The 22,215-nt window shown below is 32.5% G+C and overlaps 1 protein-coding gene across 2 annotated transcripts; it reads left to right on the top strand.

The window, feature by feature from the left end:
• Window positions 1–386: 386 nt before the first annotated feature.
• LOC139527058 (DNA repair protein RAD51 homolog 3-like) lies at window positions 387–21,936 on the top strand. Of its 2 annotated transcripts, none has more exons than XM_071322317.1 (9): window positions 387–484; window positions 4,905–4,972; window positions 12,713–12,845; window positions 13,635–13,863; window positions 18,485–18,651; window positions 19,348–19,481; window positions 19,785–19,916; window positions 20,774–20,965; window positions 21,491–21,936. In XM_071322317.1, exons 3-9 carry the CDS (start codon window positions 12,722–12,724, stop codon window positions 21,581–21,583), a joined length of 1,071 nt encoding a protein of 356 aa, XP_071178418.1. In that variant the 5' UTR covers window positions 387–484; window positions 4,905–4,972; window positions 12,713–12,721; the 3' UTR covers window positions 21,584–21,936. The 2 variants fall into 2 exon arrangements, with proteins under 2 accessions (XP_071178418.1, XP_071178419.1); XM_071322318.1 differs by having other exon boundaries at window positions 390–480.
• Window positions 21,937–22,215: the final 279 nt, after the last annotated feature.

Here is a 22,215-nt window from a genome sequence, read left to right as displayed (position 1 = left end):
TACTTTGACTTTGATGAAAACAGATACATACATTATCTTATACATATTCTTCATATTTAAAAATTAAAAAAAAAGAAGCTCAATCTCTTTCTTCTTCACAAATATTTAATTTCTTCATCTACCAATATACTTATATAAACTTCACAATCTCTTTCTTCCTCACAAATGTTTCCTTTCTTCGTCTATCTATATAATAAAACATTTTAATTAGACATATCTGCTCATATATTTAAAAAAAAACATTAAATACAAATTTCTTTATATCTAATAAAAAAAAATGTTTTCTTGTCGCTAAATAGTCTTCTTGTCGCTTGTTGTCGCTAAAATAATTCTTGTTGTCGCTTCTTGACGCTTGTTGTCGCTAATTAGTGAGACCTTTTGGGGCACTAGTTTTGATGACGTACCTAAAAGCGGGAAATTCGTTCAGTGGACCAGAATTTTTGACCAAAAATAAATACTGTGGACGTAAACAGCATATACGTATGTAAGAAAAATACCTTAAACACTTTGTTGTTGTGCAGTTTATATCCACATTTCGATTTTAGCTAATGTTTTTGTTGTTTCAATTTTATATTTATATACTTTGTGCAGTTGTGTGGAGGATGATCTTCGTGGAAGTCGGGTAAAGAAGCCCCACTTCACACTCGCCCCTAGCTGTGGATTCGAAGCCTTAAGATCCTTGTGATAATCATATTTTTTGACAATTTGCATTCCGAAATTGTCAAAAAAATATCATGAGTACAGAATACATGCTTACTTGCCCAATGATCAACATAATCACACATTTTTCAGGTTTTAATGTCACCCGAGGGCCGAGTGTCAGTAGCCCTCAGTGGTGCAAGACATATCGGACCAAAGGCAACCACCTTCTACATAAAAAAACAACCTTCTATGGACTGGAGACAACTGCAACAGTCAATCAGTCGACAGCTCGGACTGTCTATAATGAGCGACCATTATGTATAAAGGAAAAGAATATAAGGCCATATAATTTTGAAGAAATAAATGATTTAATGAAAAAGACTGTCCAGAATTTAACATACCCCCTACATTGTACACTGCTACCACCTGACAAGGGTATCAAGGGGTTATATATAGAAATTAATTCAGGCATACAATATATATATCACTGACGGAAGCAGGACAAATCAACCCACTGGCAAAACACCCCACACCTTATCGTCCCACTTCTTCACAAACTCGCCCCACTTTTATAAAAATCGCCCCAAACTGGTTTACTAACTCGCCCCACTTTTTAAAAAATCGCCTCACTTGTGAAAAGGGTTAAATCCTGTTAATACTCTAGTTCAGGGAAAGCTTGTTCGCGACCTAGAATTCTGAGTGGGTCAAGCGTTTAATTAAAATTCATGTGAGAATATGTGAGATTTGGTTAACTGGGGGCAAAGTCAAATATGGTACAACCCAATGGCCATTAATATTCGATGTTTATTAGGACACCCGCCGCTTTCCCGTTTACCTGTGAAGTGGTTGAGTGTCATCTGTTTTTTGTTTGTTTATATTTATGTTTAATAAAGTAAAATAAAGAATATTGTGAAAAATTTCGAGACCCAGTGTTTGAAAATTACGGGAGAAAATTGGGAAAGAAATTTGAAGGAAACTTGAAAATTATGGCTTGTAAATAACCAAAACGAAATTTTTAAAGTCCCTGGAAGCTGATAAGAACTTTGAGGAAGTTAATGTGCAGACATATCATCTTTGGCGATTGAAAATAATTTCCAGAAACTTGCTGGTGACGCGTAATGGCAACAGGCATTAATTGCCAAAACAGTATATCATACAACAGTGACACTACATAATTTATTCTTTTAAGCTTGTTTCGGGAGAATATTGATAAACAATTTAAGTCATATGATTGTCATGTAAATTAAAACGGAGCTTTTTGAAAAGTTGTTGCTGGTCATAACACAAAGTCGATAGCATGAATGATATTATGCGATGTATTCAATAAAAAATAACCATGGCTCCATAAATGCTATGTTTTCAATATTGTTTAAATAGTCTGATCATTAAACCTTGGAACAGTATATATGTTCAACCCATAATAAAATAAGTTCCCATAAAATCAAACAGCTACAGGTCGTCATATGGAATTAAACTTAAAGCCACACCCTCATAAGATATATACAATGTCTTTACTCTGACTTGCATTTTGAACAAACAGGTGAATAGTCCACCGCAATGACTATGTAGAAAAAACAGTTCCAACATTCATACATTTGTATATCATTATCATGATCTTGACCTGCATGGGTATGCATTTAACTTGCAACTGGACGATAAAACAAAACGCCGGGTTATTGATGACTGCATGAAAAACTTTAACCTCAGACAAAACATGAAATTAACTGTTCAGGAAAAACGAAGTCCATCTAGTAGTTAAATACATGTACGCAAAAATGAAAATTAATATTTGCAAAATTTTGCCCTGGATAATGTATTTTGGACATAAAGAAGCTTCTGTCCCAATTTCCTGAAATTCCATTATGTTTGACAACGACTTTAATGTAAAACAAAACTTTAACCACAGATCTAGACTGAACCTAAATGCTGACGAAGGAATCTGGGATCGCCAAGTATCGCTTTCGCGAAACTTGTCAAAAAGAAGGATGTATTTTAAAAGATCCAAGTAGGCAGTTATTTCATTCATAAATCTTAAAGATCTCCTTGTTTTCAACAAGACGACAATAGTTGTTTTTTTCTAGGGGGGGGGGGGGTCTTTTTTCTACAGTAATTGTAATAATATAACAATATTTTTTTCACATTTAGTATCATTTTTCTACCTACATGACCTAGTAGCGTGAATTTTCTGACCCAAAAATAGATATACGACAGAACTGTTCATTAAAAGTATGTATTTAAATGCCAAACTATATATACATGTATGTGTGAAAATTTACTTTCTGAAGATACAACAAAAAGATATAAAGTATCTTTTATTCTGTTTATTTAAGATCTTATTAAATCTTATTGAAATTAATTAGATATTCTGTATGCAATATTTTTTATGCTTCACAATATGTCAAAATAAAATGCTAAACTACCCAGATCCCCCTCCTTTAAAAATTGTCAATATCTGATGCATTTGAATTAAGCAAAATAAACTTTATGTAAATTTAATACATGCATCAACAAATGGAAGTGTTTAACGACCTTGACTGTCTATACAGCCCTTGCACGGTCGGTATACACGCATGCAATCAGGGCTAGCATTTTGAACATATATTTTAATGGTACCTAACTGTCAGAACATGATTATCATTATTAAGGGTATATTAATTGTGTCTAACTGTCGTCTAGTGAGATTAATAGTTTAAGGTAAAACTTTATGATACCATATATGGCCTAGGTGTTGATTGACTTTTATTTTTATGACCTTAGATCATTGCCTAAGATAGTTAATGAAATAGCACCCGTACCTTCTTGAATATATAGATGATCTGATAAGTGAATACCACAGCATGAATCTGTCCATTTTTGCGTTAAGGTAACACTCAACATGCTCAAAGTCAGGTGACATATCAAACCGTTCCTTTTGTAATTAAGATTAATTAACATAACGGTCACAATAGTCTGTTTTAATAAGTCAGTGTAATCTTTAGCTTTAGAAGATTGTAACAAACTTTGTATTTATAAACGATATAAACTAGTCTTTGGTTTTGAAATGTACTTAGATTTTCATTGTAATGTAACTATATTAAAAAAATTGTGTAGCGGCACACTTAGATTAAATGTTGAAGTTGGTCGTTATCTAAATACTCAAAGAGAAAATATAATTTGTATATGTTGCAATATGAATGTTTTGGAGGACAAATTTCATTTTGTTTTATCATGTCCAACGTATAGATCTGTGCGTATTTAATTCTAAATCTCTGAATGTAAAACTATATATGCAATTATTTAAATGCAGCTTGGAAAATTAGATCACATTTATTGGGCCATGGAAAAATAATTGATGGTTCCCACTAAACCATCCTGAACGGGTCATTATTTTACCGCCAGGTCATATGATTTTTTTGTAAAAAAAAAAAAAATATAGTTGTTTTTTTTATAAATGATTAATGCATATACCCTAAAATATACAATACAGTTTAACACTAATGCAGTCAATTAAAATTATATAAAATCTACAAGAAACTCTCAAAAGCAGTTCGAAATAAGTAAGAGTCTTGAGTTGCAACCATTCCAAGTTGAAGGAGGGATGTGTGTCAGAGAAATTTTTAACAGACTTTTATTTCAACTCTTGATCTGAATTATTTTAAATTATGGAATTTGCATAATTTCTTGTGCTTGAAATTTTTAATAAGTTCTATGTTTATTCTGTTATAATATTTTGAGTGGCACAATGTATTTTGTATAGATAGTGTTGTGCACGGCACAGTACATTCTATTGAAAATGTGCTATCTTATTTGTAATAGTTAGGGAAGACATCAAAAGTTCAATGAAGGATAAAAAACTTAATTCACATAGTTTTTTTACTGACCCCCACACCCCCCCTCTTAACTTAATTTGTGAAAAATTGATTGACCAATAGGGATATAAGTAAAATCGATTTTGGATTAACAAAACTTGCAGCAATGTTGACCCCCCCACCCCCAAACTATTTGATTTAAGTTTTTTATCCTACATCGATCTTTTGATGTCGTCCCTTAGTGTTGATAATACCTACTGTTTAACTTGATATCAAGATTCAGACACAGGACATATTTTTAACAAGCATCGGCATACAGTTTTGTTTGTTCCTATTATGTTTAATTATATCATGTGTAACAATTATTATTATATTAAATTTTTTTTTACTTCATTCCAACTATCATGACTATGCAGTCTTATTTGTACTTCTTTCAAAAATATTCTATGATATTTATATAAATATATATTTCAGATGTAAAAGGTATGATTACAGAAAAAAGAAGTATGAAGATTTTTTAAAACAGTCCAACATTCCAAAAGGTAAAATATTGGTTTTAGACTAACAAATATAATCCCTTTAATGTTTGAAGATAATTCAGCTGATCTGTGAAAATTCCATCTGCATGTCATATAATGTATAGTGTTATAACGCTAGACAAAAACTGTCGAGGAAAGGTAGCACCCAGCCACAGAAAGCTTTATTATTGTGGAGCCTAGGTCATGTAGGTGGTGGATTGGTCTAGTACGTCAGGCATAGTGCAAGACATTTTGGTGCCAAGATATCTCAGTAGCATCATGAGCATGAGTTCAAATCCTGGCCAGGGAAGGAAAAAAATTTTGCTTCCACAAATTTACAGATTTAACATTGTTGGGCTGTTATTTAAACAATTTTAATAACAGAATATGTTTTCAGCCTTGTATCACCATCACTGGCGATCCAATGGATAAAAACTGTCACAGAGTTGTAACTGGTTTAGACGTACTTATAATATGATCATTGCTGTGACTGCATCTAACATTAATTTGTAATATCCTCTACGATAGATAATTCAGCTGATCTTTAAAAACTCCATCTTCATGCCTTATATATCATGTACTGTGTTACAATGCTAGATTAAAACTGGCGAGGAAAGGTAACCCAAGGCCACCGAAGGCTTTATTATTGTAGAGGCTAGGTGGTCAAGTGATCTAGCTCATAGGGCATAGTGCAAGGTGATTTTGTGCCACAATATCTTGGTAACATGAGATTGAATCACGGCCAGGGAAGTACAAAAATTTGCATCAGCAAATTTACAGATCTGACATTGTTGGGTTAATATTTATAATATATTTAAGTACATCTGAACTGGTGACAACTCGATGGCAGATTTTATCCATCAGATCACCAGTGGTGGTGATACAAGGCTGAAAACACATTCGGTATATAATTTGACTAAATATCAGCCCAGCAATCATGGTAATGTTAAATCTATAAATTTGCGATTCCAAAGTTTGTTTTCCCTGGTTTGGACTTGAACTCATGCTACTGAGGATATCGTGGCACCAAATCGCCTTGCACTATGCCTGACACACTCGACCACCTAGGCTGTACAATAATAAAGACTTTGGTGGTGGGTTGTTACCTTTCCTCATCAGTTCATATATATGTGGGACTAGGCAGAGGCATATTTTTTTTTCTTTAAGGGGGAGGGTCCTTATGGAGCTACATATATAATAAAATGCATTGAGTCTATTTGTTACAAGTATCATTCCAAACATTGGCTTGTCAGGGCCCCCCTTTAACAAAATCTTGGATCTTCATACATAGTTCAGGAACTTAGTGGCCGTAAGAAAGTAACTGTGGGCACTATGACTTCCAGTATATAGGTTTTGAACTTCCTATATCATAATGCTTATATCATCATTATGCCAAAGAAGGACCAATTGTTTGATGAAGTTGTTTACGCTGATGGACCTTCAGTCGACCCCAATGTAACTTATTCTTTAGAAAACCACTTGCATACTCAGATAATATAATAGAGGAAGAGAATTTTACACAATATATAGCAAACCTTTATGATTTACAGTCCAAAATTGAAATGTAATAGTTCTATCAGTGTGGCTCCAAAATGGTCAAATCTCATCTGTGACCTTTGGGGTGTTGCAGACAACCTTCTAAACTGATGTCTCATTTATAATTACCTATGACCTTAAGAAATGTCCAAAACCAACTTGCAAAATTACTATAATACCAGATGTCAATAAAAAAATAAACTTGGTGTTTCAGGCAGTGGAAGATTTTATGATGCATTGTAATCCATGCAGCAGAAGGGATGTGGAATCCAAGTCCACAAGTTGGTGCAGTGATTGTGAAGAGGGTCTGTGTAGTAAATGTTTGGAGGATCACCAAGCAATTACACTTACTGGAAGCCATCATGTTGTAGACATGACGGAACAAATATCCCCTGAATATTATGAAATGTTGTCCACATCTAATTGCAAATGGCATCACGACCTACAGCAAGATGTTGTCTGCAAAGATCATGATGTGATCTGTTGTCGTCAATGCTTCCAAACAAGTCATAAGTCTTGTAAAAATGTCTGTCATCTAAACAGGGCAGCAAAGGGAATCAAGCAATCTGATTGGCTCAAAAAATTAGGCCATGATTTGAAAGAAATGGCAAAAGTCAGTCACAAAATTATTGAGGAAAGAAGGGTGTCGAAAGAAGAGTTAAAAAATCAAATAAAGAAAATAAAGAAGGCAGTATCCAATATCAAGTCCAAGTTTATTCAGCATATAGATGATTTAGAAAAAGATTTGTTGAGTGAACTAGCAACTGTGGATAAAGATGGAGAAGAAGAGTCAGAAAAGGAGAAACAAGAATTGATGAATATGGAGAAGGAAGTACAAGCTGATCATACTGCCTTAGAGTTTGTAACCGCCAATGGTTCTGAAAGTCAGATATACTCATTTGTTCAAAATCAGTCAGAAAAACTAAAAGAAAGAGTGAAAAAGCTGCAGAAAATACCACCGAATTCAAAAGTTAATATTGAATTGCATGAAGCCAGTCATGAAATAGAGGGTATTAAATCATTAGGATACTTGTCTGTCAACTATGAAAAAGTTACTAATCCCTTAAGTGTAGAAAGCTTGATTGATAATGATGAGAGCTTATCTAGAACTGAAAGCAAAGATTTTCCAAATCTTACATTAGAAAAAGAAAAATGGATCGATCCTAAAGACTTCCTTGCAGAAAATGAAAGAGTAGATGATATGGATTTAAATGTACAATGTGCCACAGTTACAGATGATAATTATATACTGGTGGCCGGCATACTAGGATTGGTTATCAATGGAAAGTACAAAACAGTCTTACAGCTTGTTAAATATGATGAACACATGAAATATTTGCAGCAGTACCGTTTCTTTTCACTTGATAGAATCATGTATGATGATGCTAAGATATACGGTATATCATCTATTCAGAATTCAGATAGAGTAGTAATTGTCTATCAGAAAATCTTGAATAGGGAAATGTTATTTGCAAGCAAAGCAAAAATGAAAAAAATAGGGTCTATAAATCTTATCAATTATGGTTATACTTCTTACAAAATGTCTTACATTAATAAAGTGATATTAGGTTCTCACAGCAAAAGGATTTTTCTATATACTCAAGAAAATGCAGAAAAAATGTGCTTATCTGTGTTTGATGTTCTTGGTTGCTGTGTTCAGGAATTGGATTTCGGCTTGCAATTTGATTCCTTCATTGCACAGCCTAACAACACATTTTGGGGATTGTTCAATAGCACACTATATGTTTCAAAAGAAGATGGCACAGAAAGCATGTCATATAGCCCATATGGTTTGAGTGCTGTGACAATCGATCACCATGGTAACCTGTTCATGGTGATGGAGGATGGTATCCAAGTTATGCATCCAAAGAAGAAGTGTGTTCATCTGGCATTTACTGAACCACTTGTTTATAAGGATGATAAGAGTGAGGTTATTGGGTTTCATAGCTTCAATAAAAGTCAAACAAAACTGTTGTTAGTGACAATGATCAGCCCAAAAGATCATAAATTCAGAAATTTTGGAAAAGGAAATGAACGTGTACCGAATAAAGCTTTTCATGTGAAATTGATCTCTGAGGGTGATAAATGAATCGACAAGTTGAAGTACTGCAGTGTTATATACTCTTAGGATTTTTTTATTGAAAATTGTTTAAATGATGGAATAATTAATAAGTGTAACTCTATCATGATGAGTATCACCAGAGTACATAAATTAATAAGTTGATCATGTTGATGGGATTCAGTATTATTATAGTTTTAACAAGTTTTTAGTGATATAAAACTTTTTACACTTAAATATCTAAACAAAATAATTTAAATAAGGCACTGGTTTGAGGTTTTTAGATCATCTTGCCCAATCTGAGGTACTAGTTGCTATTATTTAAAGGTTTTTCAACCCATGACCATATATGCTATTTTAAAAAAAATCTAAACCTTTTATACATGTCATGTATGTTGATCTAAACTTTTTAGTTGAAAAATTGTCCCCAAATACCACCCATCATATTTAGCCTAATTTCATTTGAAATGGATAAAATTTTAACTAAAATGACTGATGAAATAGTTTGTTTCAAAAAATATTCCGACTGAATATCATGGAAAAGTCCTTATTATTGTCATTAGGACTCTTCCAACATTGGTAATCTTCCTTATATCATTAAAATTGAGTAAATTAGACAACCAAACTGGAAGTGAAATGTTGTGTTTGTTGTCTGCCTTCAAGTTGGCTATTTCAATATTCCAATTCCCAGTACACCAGTTTCAATAAACAGTACACTACCAGTAATTCTGGTATAGAGGAATACACAGTTTCCATGGTTGTTTAAATGTATGTTGTTCTTACTTTATTTTCAGATTGTCAGGCAAATTATTGTAGTGTTTTTAAGATTTCTTTGTTGATATTAGTTTACCTGTCAGAGTTACTGAACATCTGTATTTTTTACTGCACTATTAGTGATAGTAGCATTGTAAATAACCAGCAAAGGGAGGCTATTACAAAATGTATATAATCACAATAAACATGATAGTGTATAAGATTTTGCTCTGAAACCTTCAATATAACTTCACGGTTCTCAGTAATGTTCTGGGACATTTTTAGCAGTGAGAAGAAGACATTTTATTGCTGTTTAATTTATCATTCAGTTTCCATGACAATATAGAACAAGACCATGACATAATATTGAGATTAATTGTTTAGCTTTTGCTATATAATGAAATGTTTGCTAAGTGGATACAACATTTTCCGATCTAGGACTCATGATCTTGCCTTAATGAGAACCTAAACTTTAAAATGAAGAACAGCAATAACACTTTTCCTTATGTTTTGTCAAGCTAATGAAAAATTTTGTGTCATGAATTTAAACACTGTTTTATTAAACTTGCGCTAGATCTCTATTGTGGTTTTTATCACTCTAAGAATTCTTTTTAAACTTTAAATGCGGATGTGCTTATTAAAAGGACATCTTGATCTCTTGTCAGACCCTAAAGTTATGCAAATTTAACCTTAGTTTTTGCATGTTTTGTTTTATACTATATGGGTGCCATTAGTGCTACAGTATGCTTCATCATGTTCATCAGATGTCATTAAACTAAATGTAGATTGTAAGATACTAACATAACGATGGCCATAAAAGTAGGACATCTTGGTCTGTTGACAAATCCAAATGTAATGCTCTATTGCACATAGAAAATTTGGTACTATTCTGAAATTTTTAAATTGGAATAGATTACAATAAATACTCATTACATTCCTGTAATTACTGTTAATATATGTGTAATAAAACAATAAAGATAGCTTATAATAATCCTATCTCTTCAACTGGCATCCATCTTTTTTGTAAACTTTATAAAAAAGAAAAAAAAAAAGATTTTTGAAACTGCTGGACCAATTTCAATCAAACTTGAGTTTTATTTTTAAGTATTTATAAGGTATCTAGTATGAAAGTTGTGTATTTGTTCCTGTCATAGCTCAAAATAGACTTTCGCAAAAAAATGCTCAGAATGTGGTCAATCTATCGATACTTCCCATTTTTACCAAAGTTCCCATATATGAGTACTGCAATGTAGTATTTGCTATAAAATTACAATTTTTTTTTAACATTCATGTTATTTTATTATTAAGCAACCTGTGACATAGCAACAATGAGTTTTATTCATGTATTTTATATTTATGTTTTGATCCGTTTTTTTTTTTTTAAATTTTGGGGAGTTCTCAATTTTTTATGCACTTTTTGTTTATTGGTTACTGGTAAAGAAATTACCTTATTTGTTAAAAATGATGTTATTTGTTATAATGTTATTTGTTATAATGTTATTTGTTATAATGTTATTTGTTATTATACAAATGTTATACTGATGGATATAAAGTTATGTTTTTGTTGATCGTTTTAAAATGCTTCTTTTATGCTTTATACTGCCCAATGACTTCAGTAAAGAACAACTGCTTCACAAAAAGGTATCATTTTGAGTTACAGACACAAAATAGAATACTGTTAATTCAGAAATTATTGTCAGCATTTATAAATGCAAATTTGATAGAACCAACCCAAATTTAAGATAAATTATTATAGCAATTTCAGGAAAAACTGCATACAGATATGTGTATCAGATATCATAATGCTGCATGGTTCTTATTATTGGGATACTCACCAAGTTGCATTATTCACATTTATAAATACCTAGCAATGATTTCTGAATTTACAGTATACATTACAAATGTACTTAAAATAACAAACCAACAGTCAATCCCAAACTGTTGAACAGCAGAGGCATATATTAGAAGTAGTAATTCATCTGGATTTCTTTGATAGAGGATTGCTGCTTAAAGAAACCACTTAGATATGGTCCCCGTCAACTAGTCAAATGGCTTTGTATCACCAATAGAAACCACAGGCTATTAATAAATAAGAGCCCTGTCAACTAGTCTATCTGCTTTGTGTGGATCAGCCTGACCAGTGTCTGCCTCACACAAAAATATACAAGCATGTCTCCTGTTGACATATCAGTTTACTTATGGTTTAGCTAAAGTAATATCTTGGGAATTTTTTGGGAAATATCATCATGATCATTCTGTTTTGGTTGATTTGAAAATATTTGGCTGATATGACAATGAGACAGCAGCTCATTAACACAAAAGACATCTAAAAATCAGCATACTATCTTCAACAACAACTGTTATGCAGACTGCATGTGCAACATGCAAAGACCTAAATTTCTTGCATAGATATAAGAAGATGTGGTATATCAGTGCCAATAATACAACTCTTCATCCAATTCACAATGTGTAAAAAGTCTAAAAATTGATTAGTTTACCAGTCAACATACCTTGGAATTATCATCATGCAAATCTTTGTACATGACCATTATTCTAGCCTTAAAATATTCACTTTATTGATGTAAATTTAAAAAAAAAAGATGCAAAAGATGTGTGTAACTGTATCATGCACTCCTGGCATATATGTATGTTAAATGAAACTCTTGCTTTATCAGTTAAAAAGCAAAAGATACAGTAAATAAAATCAATAAAAATCGGTACAGGAAATGATTAATTAATTGATCAATTGGTGTTTAGTGCCACTTTCAACACTTTTGTTTTGTGGTGGTCAGTTTTTATTGGTGGAAGAGGCAAGAGTTCCTGGAGAAAACAACCAACCTTTGGTAGGAAAACTTGCAATCCTAGTCAATTAAGATTGGAGTCCAGTGCACCTGCCCAGTGAAAGATCCAGATTTATGACACTTGATTGTTTGAAAAATTCAAAAAGTTGTGGTTTCTGAGAATACCTTCATGAAGTTTATTAAAATTTTATTGGGCTGTTTTGGACAACTAAAAACAGATAAAGTTGGAATTCCCTGATTTTCACATTTAGAGTTGTAAACTGCTTTACTTTTTATCCAGAAATTAATGTGTGCATTTTTTTTTTATCTGGTGACCCTACACTATTTTCGTAAACATTTTTTTTTCGCATTATCAATCTCTTTTCAGTTTATCTCCACTTGAAAAATTTAGTTACTTTGGATTCATTTTATTTTGTGGATACCAATTTTTCATGGATTGAAAAAACATTATTTTTTCCTGGATATTTGAAATTGTCAGGTTTTTCCGAAATCTGCACATTTTGAACCTTACATAAAAAAGGGTACTTCAATAAAATTTCAACCACAAAATCTACAAAAATTGGTATCCCACAAATAATAATGAGTCCACAAGTACATATTCATATTTATTTCCAGTAATAAGAAATGCAGTCCCAGAGAACTTTGAGCACCTTTCCCATAGCTCCTGTACATAAGACAAAGTTGTGTGCTGCAGGATTTTTAACAGTAGAAGATCTTAAAGACATCAAGCCTTCTGGTCTGTCTAAAGGTAATGTAGTTATAACAGTAGAAGATCTTAAAGACATCAAGCCTTCTGGTCTGTCAAAAGGTAATGCAGTGATAGCAGGTGGGTCTCATTGGGAATTAAGTGTGACACGGGATTGCCGATTTTTTGTAAGCGTGACTCGTGAAAATTATTGTGCCGTGAAAACTGGAAATGAAGTCTAGCGGGACACTGGAAATTCAAAAAAAAATGAAAATTGCTTGCGCACATAGTGTAAGCAAGATACGGGAATCTGACAAAACAGTAAGCGGGATCCGGGATCAGAACCCCCCAATGAGACCCCCTAGCAGTGCCTCAGATCAAATCTAGGAGTGCATTAAAAATCTTCAAACAAGAAAAATCTTAGAAAAATTATGTCATGTTAGTATATTCCAGATAAGATTTTTACTTTTGAAAGAAATGTTATCTGCTGTTAAAAAAAATCATAGATACCAGTGACTGATCAGTTACTGATTTGTTCATGACTTTACGATTAACTTTAATCGTAATATTGTTAGGGAAACTGATCACAGGCTTATTTTGTACGACAGATGCACAATTTGTCTATAAAACTCATCAGTTTGAAAGTCAATTACTGAAGTAATTAATATGTTTATTTGTGAATATTTAAACCTCTAACTTTAAAATATTATGTTCAATTAATTTGCTATTACAATTGGTCCTCTTGAAATTAATGTTATTTAAAAAGAAGGGAACAATTTTATAATTGACTTGAAGATTATTCTTTATGCAATGAATATTTAACTTTGCCTAAAATGACTTTTTTATTTGTAGAAACTGGCATAGGCTTGGAGGAATGTTTGGAAATCATAAAACTTGTTAACGATGACACTACAAAGAAGTCTACAGTAAAATCAGCATTTGATATCTTACAACAGGAGCAGACACTACCACCTATCGTCACATTCTCAGAGCAGATTGATGCCATGTTAGGTGGGGGAGTACCACTGTGTAAGATTACAGAGTTCTGTGGTGCTCCTGGGATAGGAAAGACACAAATGTGGTAACTATAGATGGGAAATATCTTCAAAACAAAATAAGTTTTAGTTTATGTTGTATATAAATGTAGGCTTAGTTTTATTCAAGTACTTTCTAGACCTAGACACTGAGTAATAATAAAACCATTTACTAACTGAATAACAAACATGCTTCACAAAATTTAATATGTTGTTAATAATGACAAAATTGAACATTTCACTTTTATAGTTCAGGAGTTACGGTTCTTGATTCCTTAAAAAAATAGCACATTATGTCATTTCAGTGCAAGAACTTGTGAACCATTCAACAAAACAGATATCAAATTTTAATGTGTTGTAACTGATTACAAAATTGAGATCAAGGTTGATACTGATGATTTTCACTTTTGACCTTCAGGAGTTATGGCCCTTCATTAGGCCACACCAAATTAATTAGTAGTTCTTTGGAAAACCCGCACCTAAATTGCCGAAATTAAAATAAAAAAATAAAAATAAATTTCCCGCACCTCACCTGCCAAAACCAAAAAATAAAAATAAAAATAAAATTCCCGCACGTCGAAAATAAATCCGCATTTTCGACGAACTCGATTCCGGTATTAAAAAAAAATCTTTATCAATTAAGCGTTTGAAAATATGCAGTGTTTGTCATTTGTCAAGCATATTTTTGATTCTGATCAAAAAAGTTGCAAAGATGGAAAACGTGCTGATTGTTTCTGTGGTGAAACATTCAGACAAAAATAACAACAAGGCATACATATTAAAAAATACGGCAACACAAACAAAATGTCGGACATTCAGGGAACTATATCAAGAAGCCATTGAACGATGTAGCGATGCAGGGCCGTAACTAGCTTCTTTTAAAAGTGAGGCAAAATATATTCGCCGAGCGAAGCGAGGCGAAGGGTCTGGAGGCCGCTCAAGGCCCCCAGAAGCTCTGAAAAAAATGACGCAAAATCGTGCATTCTGACCGTTTCCCGGACTCTTTCTCACTCTAAAACGCAATTAATTTTTAGCTATTTTTTCGACAATATTCTTGTCTCAAAGCAAAATATATAGATTCATTGTAAATAAAAACTTTTAGGTTTAAGGGACAACATCAAAAGACCGATATGTAGGATAAAGCAAAAATCGTAATTCTCATAATCATTTTAATACCAGATCTGTCTGTTCTTGTCTTGTATTGTGTTTAGACTTTGGAGAAATTTTTTTATGACTGAATTTAGATACAGTGACAGTGCAGTATTATACTTTAAGTACCGCTTAAGTCGACATTAGGGACCATCTTGACTTTGTTTTATAGTATTAATGATTCTTTCATTGCTGAAGACCCTCAGGCCAGCGACTATCAAGATGAAGAACAGGGATAAAAACCCTGATCATAGATAATTTGTATTTTTTCTATGTATTGACTTTGTGTGCGATTAAGTCCCGTGCACGTTTACTCCATATTCCTTTATTTTGTATTAAAGGGTCTGAACACGACTTAATTGCAAGCGCTTCAATGTAAAAGGTCATATATGGCAATACATTGTTGTTTTTTTCAAATGATTTGATAAGGCGAGATTGGTGGTCTCACTTTAATTTAACCCATGTCAGCTAACTAGTTTTATCTACAAAAAAGAGAGCCAGTTTTGTATTCTTTAATATTAAATTCAATTCTCCATGAAGAAACGACCAATTTTTCTGTGTCCAGTAGCATCGTATCTTCTTAAAATATTTTCTCGCACAGTGTCTGGACATCGGTGGACATGCAACATTGCCAAAAACCACACAACCGTTCACCCGTCATCGTAGATCTAATTTCAAATATTCTTACAATTGAATGTAGTTTTTTCAATTAGACAAAAGGTCCTTCAGTATAAGAAAACTCAAGTTTTAAACAAAATTACTAGATTTACAAAAGAAAATCAACACTTAGACTATAGTCATAAAGTAGGACAATAAATGAACAAAAGACAAACCCGGGTACAGATAAGACACATAACTACAAACAATAGACCATCAACACTGAAAACTAAAAGTAAATTAGAAACATAGATCACGAAAAACATGCAGGGGCGACATCAGAGAGTGAAGAGAACTTGCTTCTTGCAAGACACTCGCCGTGAAAACAATTTGATATGAAGACAAGCTTTTGTTTCAATTTTTTTTTCTTCAAATTTCCAACATGAGGCATTTGCCTCCATGTAGTTACGGCCCTGCGATGCACAAAGTGAGATTATTAATATTAAAAGATCTTAAAACCATACAAATAAGTAAGTCGAACAGTTTAATGAATACATAAAATTATTAACACATAGATTTTGTTTAATCAGGCCTATAGATGATATGCTGAATTGATTCATGTTACCAAACACCATGGACCATGGAAAAAAATAGAAAAACTGGAGAACAACTAATTATTTGAGATCAAACCAGGCACAGATTGTCATTTGTAGTGGTTGTCTATATGTGATTAGTTTGGTTGCATATTCCAAGATCAAATTGGATGCTACAGGGCAAATAAATGTTTGAAATTGTTGTACATGGAGTAGAAATTAAGCCTTTTGTTGGCCCTGTAAATACCCCTACTGATATTTCATTGATACATTTCTTTTGATATGAAAAGATAAGACACCAAAACAGTTGTTGACGGCCATGTGGAGACCTCTGCATTTGTTATTTTTCCTGGTGGATGTTGTGCAGTTCTCAAACTTTAAAATACCCCATATTGTTCCATTTTTATATGTACCTTTTTATAATAATACAAGGTACTGACAAAATGATAAAATTTGATATTTTATACCATTTTTAAAGATGGGTGAAATTGAAAGTTAACTTGTTTAACACAGGATGTTTTGTAAATGAAAAAAAAAATGCATTTCTATTGCAGGATTATAGACTCCATGATGCATCTGGTTGAAATCTTAGTTATAACATAGGCTTATAAATGTAGGTTATGTAGGTATTTCCATGTTGGTATGTTTTGGTGTAATTTATTTTCTGATATTTAATTGTAAAGTAGCACTAGCTAGAACCCCCAGTTTCCACTGTGCTTGGATTGACTGGTTAGTGATCCATATGCATAAACACAAAACACACACCATGCAGTTATGTTACAAGAAGCTAGCTAGCATACTACAGAGGGTGTCTAAGGACCAGAAGGTGCATATACTACAGATGAAAGCAGTGCATATTAAAAGCAGATAGCCATATAAAGTTCATGCATAAAAAAATATGTTCAAAAGTGTATATTTGTGCAGTGTTAATTATATAAACAACAAAACAAAATGAAAAAGAATGCAGAAAGTTGAAATACATATAAAAAGGGAGATAATTTAATTATATCAAATTATGTCCCCTTTCAATTAAGTGAGTTGAAAATTCAGTTGCTTCTTTTAGGTAAAAGATATAAAAATTGAGAGAAAAAAAATATCGCTCGCTCCATATTTCTTCAAAATTTGAGGCGAAGAATTTAAAAATATAAATTTAAATTTCGCTCGCTCGCCCCATTTTTTTTGGGTAAAATCTCAAAGAACTATTAATTAATTTGGTGTGGCCTTACCTATACAATGACACAAATAAATATTGTGAAAACCTGGTTTGCTATTATTTTGACAGCCTCTTGTTATGTCATAATTTAACTTCTGTAGTTTTTATACGACCCCAAAAAAATTTTGGGTTCGTATATTGGTATGTTGTCGTCGTCTGCGTCGTCATCGTCCAAACACTTTGGATTCCGGAAAATAACTTTAGTTTAACTGAATAGATCTTAATGAAATTTCTTCAGAAGGTTCAATACCACAAAAGGAAGGTTGGGATTTATTTTGGGGATGATGGTCCGAACCGTTTAGGAATTAGGGGCCCAAAAGGGGCCAAAACAAGCATTTTTCTAGTTTCAGGATAATAACTTGTTTACCAGTATTTCAATTGCTCTGAAAGTATACTGCAATGTTTTAAATCACAAGTAGAAGGTTTGGATTCATTTAAGGGGTTATGGGGCCAAAGTTTAGGAATTAAGGGCCAAAAAGGGGCCAAAACAAGCATTTTTCTAGTTTCCAGACAATACCTTGTGTGTAATTGCATGGATCTCTCTGAAATTGTACCACAATGTGCCATATAACAAAGGGGAGGCTGGGGATTAAGTTTTGGGTTAATTGCCCAAAATATGTAGGAATTAAGGGCCAAAAAGAAGCATGTTTCTAGTTTCCAAACAATCATGACAATAACTTGTGTTTAAGTGTATGGATCTCTCTGAAATTGTACTACAAGGTTCAATATTACAAAGGAAAGCATGAGATTGAGTTTAAGGGTTATTGCTCCAAGGGGGGGTTTCAATAAATTGGGGGGGGGGGGGGTCTCAGTTTACCATTTTTTTAAGGGATTTTTTTTTTTTCAACATTTTTCAAATTTCAAATTTTGAAAAGTTTCAATAAGAAATATTGAATTGCACAGTATTGTGCAATAGATGCGTTAGATCTTGAACCACATTAATTTTGTGGCAAAAACCTATATTATGTCAAAAATTTGATCACAATCAAAGTTCAGACGGTATCAAGCTTGAATATTGTGACCAAATTTGCCCCAACTGTTCAGGGTTCGACCACTGGGGTCGTATAAAGCTGCGCCCTGCAGAGCACCTGGTTGTATTTTTGTATGTCCTTCCAGCATGCAGTTAGCAGTAGATGTACAGATACCAGAATGTTTTGGAGGTTTGGATGGTGAAGTGGTGTACATTGATACAGAGGGGAGTTTTATTGTGGAGAGATTAGTAGATATCACCACGGCAACCATACAACATTGTCAACAAATTTCTCAGATGGAATCAGATGAAGGTCAGTTTAGACTACAGACTACTGTAAATTCGGAAAATTACTGCCATCCTTTATTATTGCGATTTTTGAAGAATGGAAATAAAATACAAGATTTTATATCCATCTTCAAGAAAATCTGCAAACATATAAATGTACCTGATATCAAAATGTGAGTTCTAACTATTGTGATATTAACCCAGTCAATTCGCAATAATGAAAACCTCGCAGTTTTTGCGTTTTCAATATATAGAATGTTAAATTAATTACCAAATTGAAGGATTCCAATTTTCACAGGTTGTTGGAAAGTCATTAGGTCAATGATATTTTTGCTACCCCATTATGAAGATTGGTACACACAGACTTAATTCTTTTTCAAAGTATTGTACAAAATTGGCTAAAATTTAAACCTAAAAAAATTGAGACAAGGTAGAAACGAAATAATTTGTTGTTGATAAATAGAAGTTTTCTTTGGCTATTTCTCCAAACAAATGCTTATGGAGGTGGAATAAATCTTAAATGAATGTTGATGTCACCATAAATTAACATCATGTACTTCAGTAAGGTGCCAGCACTTAAAGACATACATGTATATACACAAAAAAGGCCAATATTTTGATAGCTCTAGAACTTTACTCTTTTAATAAGTAAACAAACAAACATTTTTTCATAATTATTAAGAGTACAGTTGAAAAAAATGTTAAAACTGTTATTTTTCAGAAACTAAATCCAGTATGTCAGAGTTTACAACAGAGAAAGTATTATCCAGGATACATTACTACAGATGTCATGACTATGTGGAGTTGTTAGCTACAGTTCATCTTCTACCAGATTTTATCAAGGATCATCCTAAGGTTTGTTTTCTCTTTCTACAGTTTTATTTAAAAGGATTATAGTTAGTAGTAAACACAGGATCATCATATGTCAGGAAAAAAATCAGGAATCCCTTTATAGACACCATCAAAGGTCTACCATCATAACCAAATTCTCAAATAAAAAAAATAAAAAACCCAGAATAGATATGAACTTGTGAAGGTTTCAATATTGAGTGAATATTAAGTAAAAAAAAAATGCAAAAATATTGCCAATTATATACACAATAATTATAATTGTTTGACAAAGTATTAATTTAGTGATTATCTGTCCATTATGTACAGGTTAAGCTGGTTGTAGTAGACAGTATAGCTTTCCACTTCAGACATGACTTTGATGATTTTTCATTGAGAACAAGACTGTTAACATCAATGGCACAGAGCTTTATTAAACTGGCAACAGAATATAAAATAGCTGTAAGTATTTGATTAATGTTGTACTTTCATGTGGGAGGAATGAAATTGTTATTGAGCTCCTTTGTAGTCAATCCAACGACCAACATCTGCATAGCTGACAGCCTTTCCAAGTAAGATTTGTCTCTTTTCTGCATATCAGGCAGCCTTTCAAAGTAAGAGCATAATGTATGCAATTGCCAGGATGTTGGTAGTATGCAATTGCCAGGATGTTGGTAGTGTGCAATTGCCAGGATGTTGGTAGTGTCAAAAGATTGAAAATGATCTACGGCCAGATTAAAACAATGTAACCATAACCTGGCCTTTACTTAAGAAATGTGAAATTTCATCGATTTGAAATTTATTTGTTTCCATAGATCTCTATACATTGTCATTCAAGAAAAAACCTATTAAGAGACATTTTGACTTATATCAAGTATCTTACTATTACAGTTAAATTATCAATGGTTAAGAAATTCTTGAAATATGCATTGAAACAGAACAAATAATAAATGAAGGAGTTAACCAAAACAAAAAAAATTAAACTTGATAAATAAAAAAAAATAGTACCTATAAGAATCCAGTATTCATTCATTTTGTTAATAACAATTTCCAACTTTTAAAATGAAAAAAAGAGAGAATTTTGAGATACATTTGTAATCGTTTAAAATTGCATAGAAATTAATATTTAAAGATTTGCTACTGAAAGACTGTCAGAGTAAAACATTTCTTGAAGAGAAGATTTACAGTGGAAGACTCCAGATGTTTAAAATGAAAAATAATGGGAGGCTCCTATTGATATCAATATCAGCAACACCTATATGATTACAACAGGACACCTTTAGAAAAGGGGAGATAAGTCACCATTATTATTATTGTAGGTTGTACTAACTAACCAAATGACTACAAAAGTAAAACATGGAGAGAGTTCACAGTTAGTACCTGCTCTAGGAGAAAGTTGGGGACATGCCAGTACAGTGAGAGTCATTTTATACTGGGAAGGCCAACAAAGATATGCTTGGTTGTATAAATCTCCATTTAAAAAAGAGTCTACAGTTCCTTACCAAGTCACAGTAAGTCTGAAAGGAGGTTATCGGTTGAATCCTTCAACTTAATTTTTTTGAAGAAGAAAAATATATTTGTGAATTTTATACAATCTTCGTTTATTTGTGCTGGTAAATAAATCATTAGTGGCTTCATGATTTTGTATATTATTTTTATTAGGCTTCAAAGGAGAGGTGTATACTTGTTTATGTGTTCGTGTTTCTGTTCATCTTTCTGACAAACAAAATTGGTGTTGTACTCAGGGACAGCAAATCAAGGGTTTCTGAAATTTAGTATTAAGCTTCATGTCAGTATGTTTGCATGTTATACTGTGTGATGCGTTTTCACTTCCATCGCTGATCAAATTCATATTTACCAAAAACTAAGCCATTCATTAATAAACAAAAGCTCTCAGTTCAACATGTTTTCATTATTTTTAAGGATTATGGGGATCTTATAAAATTTGAAAATTTAATTTTATTTGCAAGGAAAATCTAATTCTCAGAGATAAAAAAATGTTTGTTATTGCATAAAAGTATTTTTTCTTGTTACAGATGGGTGGAATTCGAGATATAGTAGAAAGTCAGGATTGTGATAAGAGTGAACACAATCTCCAACAGCCAGCTAAACGACAGAGGGTCACATGATAAAAATGCGTTGAAATGTCTCAATTGAAATGTCAAATGTCAATTATGCCATCCTACTTTATTGTGAAGGTGCGTCTTCACTTGGCCGAAGAAAGGAGATTTTTACAATTATGAACCTAAAGTTTACTACTGCAGTGTAATTACTGTTTATTATGGTGCAAGTTCAGTTATCAACTATATACTGTACTAATGACTAGGTCTATGTTAAGTCCCATTGTAAATACTGTTTATTTTATGCTGTGTGTTCAGTAATAAAGTAAGTACTGGGCTTATGACCAATGTTAGACTTTACTATTAAGAATACTAAATGTTAATTACATTTTGTTGATTATTAAAATCTGTTGAACAATTTTTCTTTTTGTTTAATTTTTTATTAATCTATTGAAGCTAAAGTATTAAAAAGGGAGATAAGTAAAAGTTTTGTGTATTATTACCCCCCGCTTTGAAAAAAAGGGGGGGGGGGGGGGTTATACTGTTTTACCTCTGTCTGTCCATCAGTCCGTGCAATGAATATTTTTCATTGCATTTTTCTCAGGAACTACAATATAAGGATTTCTGAAATTTGGTCTCAGGGTTTATATAAGTCTGCTATACCGTTTGATGTCTTTTCAGATTCATCACTCGACAACTTC

This window comes from Mytilus edulis, chromosome 6, assembly GCF_963676685.1.
Source record: "Mytilus edulis chromosome 6, xbMytEdul2.2, whole genome shotgun sequence".
NCBI classification, from domain to species: Eukaryota; Metazoa; Mollusca; class Bivalvia; order Mytilida; family Mytilidae; genus Mytilus; species Mytilus edulis.
The sequence above is the reverse complement of the archived record's forward strand: the minus strand, read 5'-3'. Positions and strand labels throughout refer to the sequence as shown.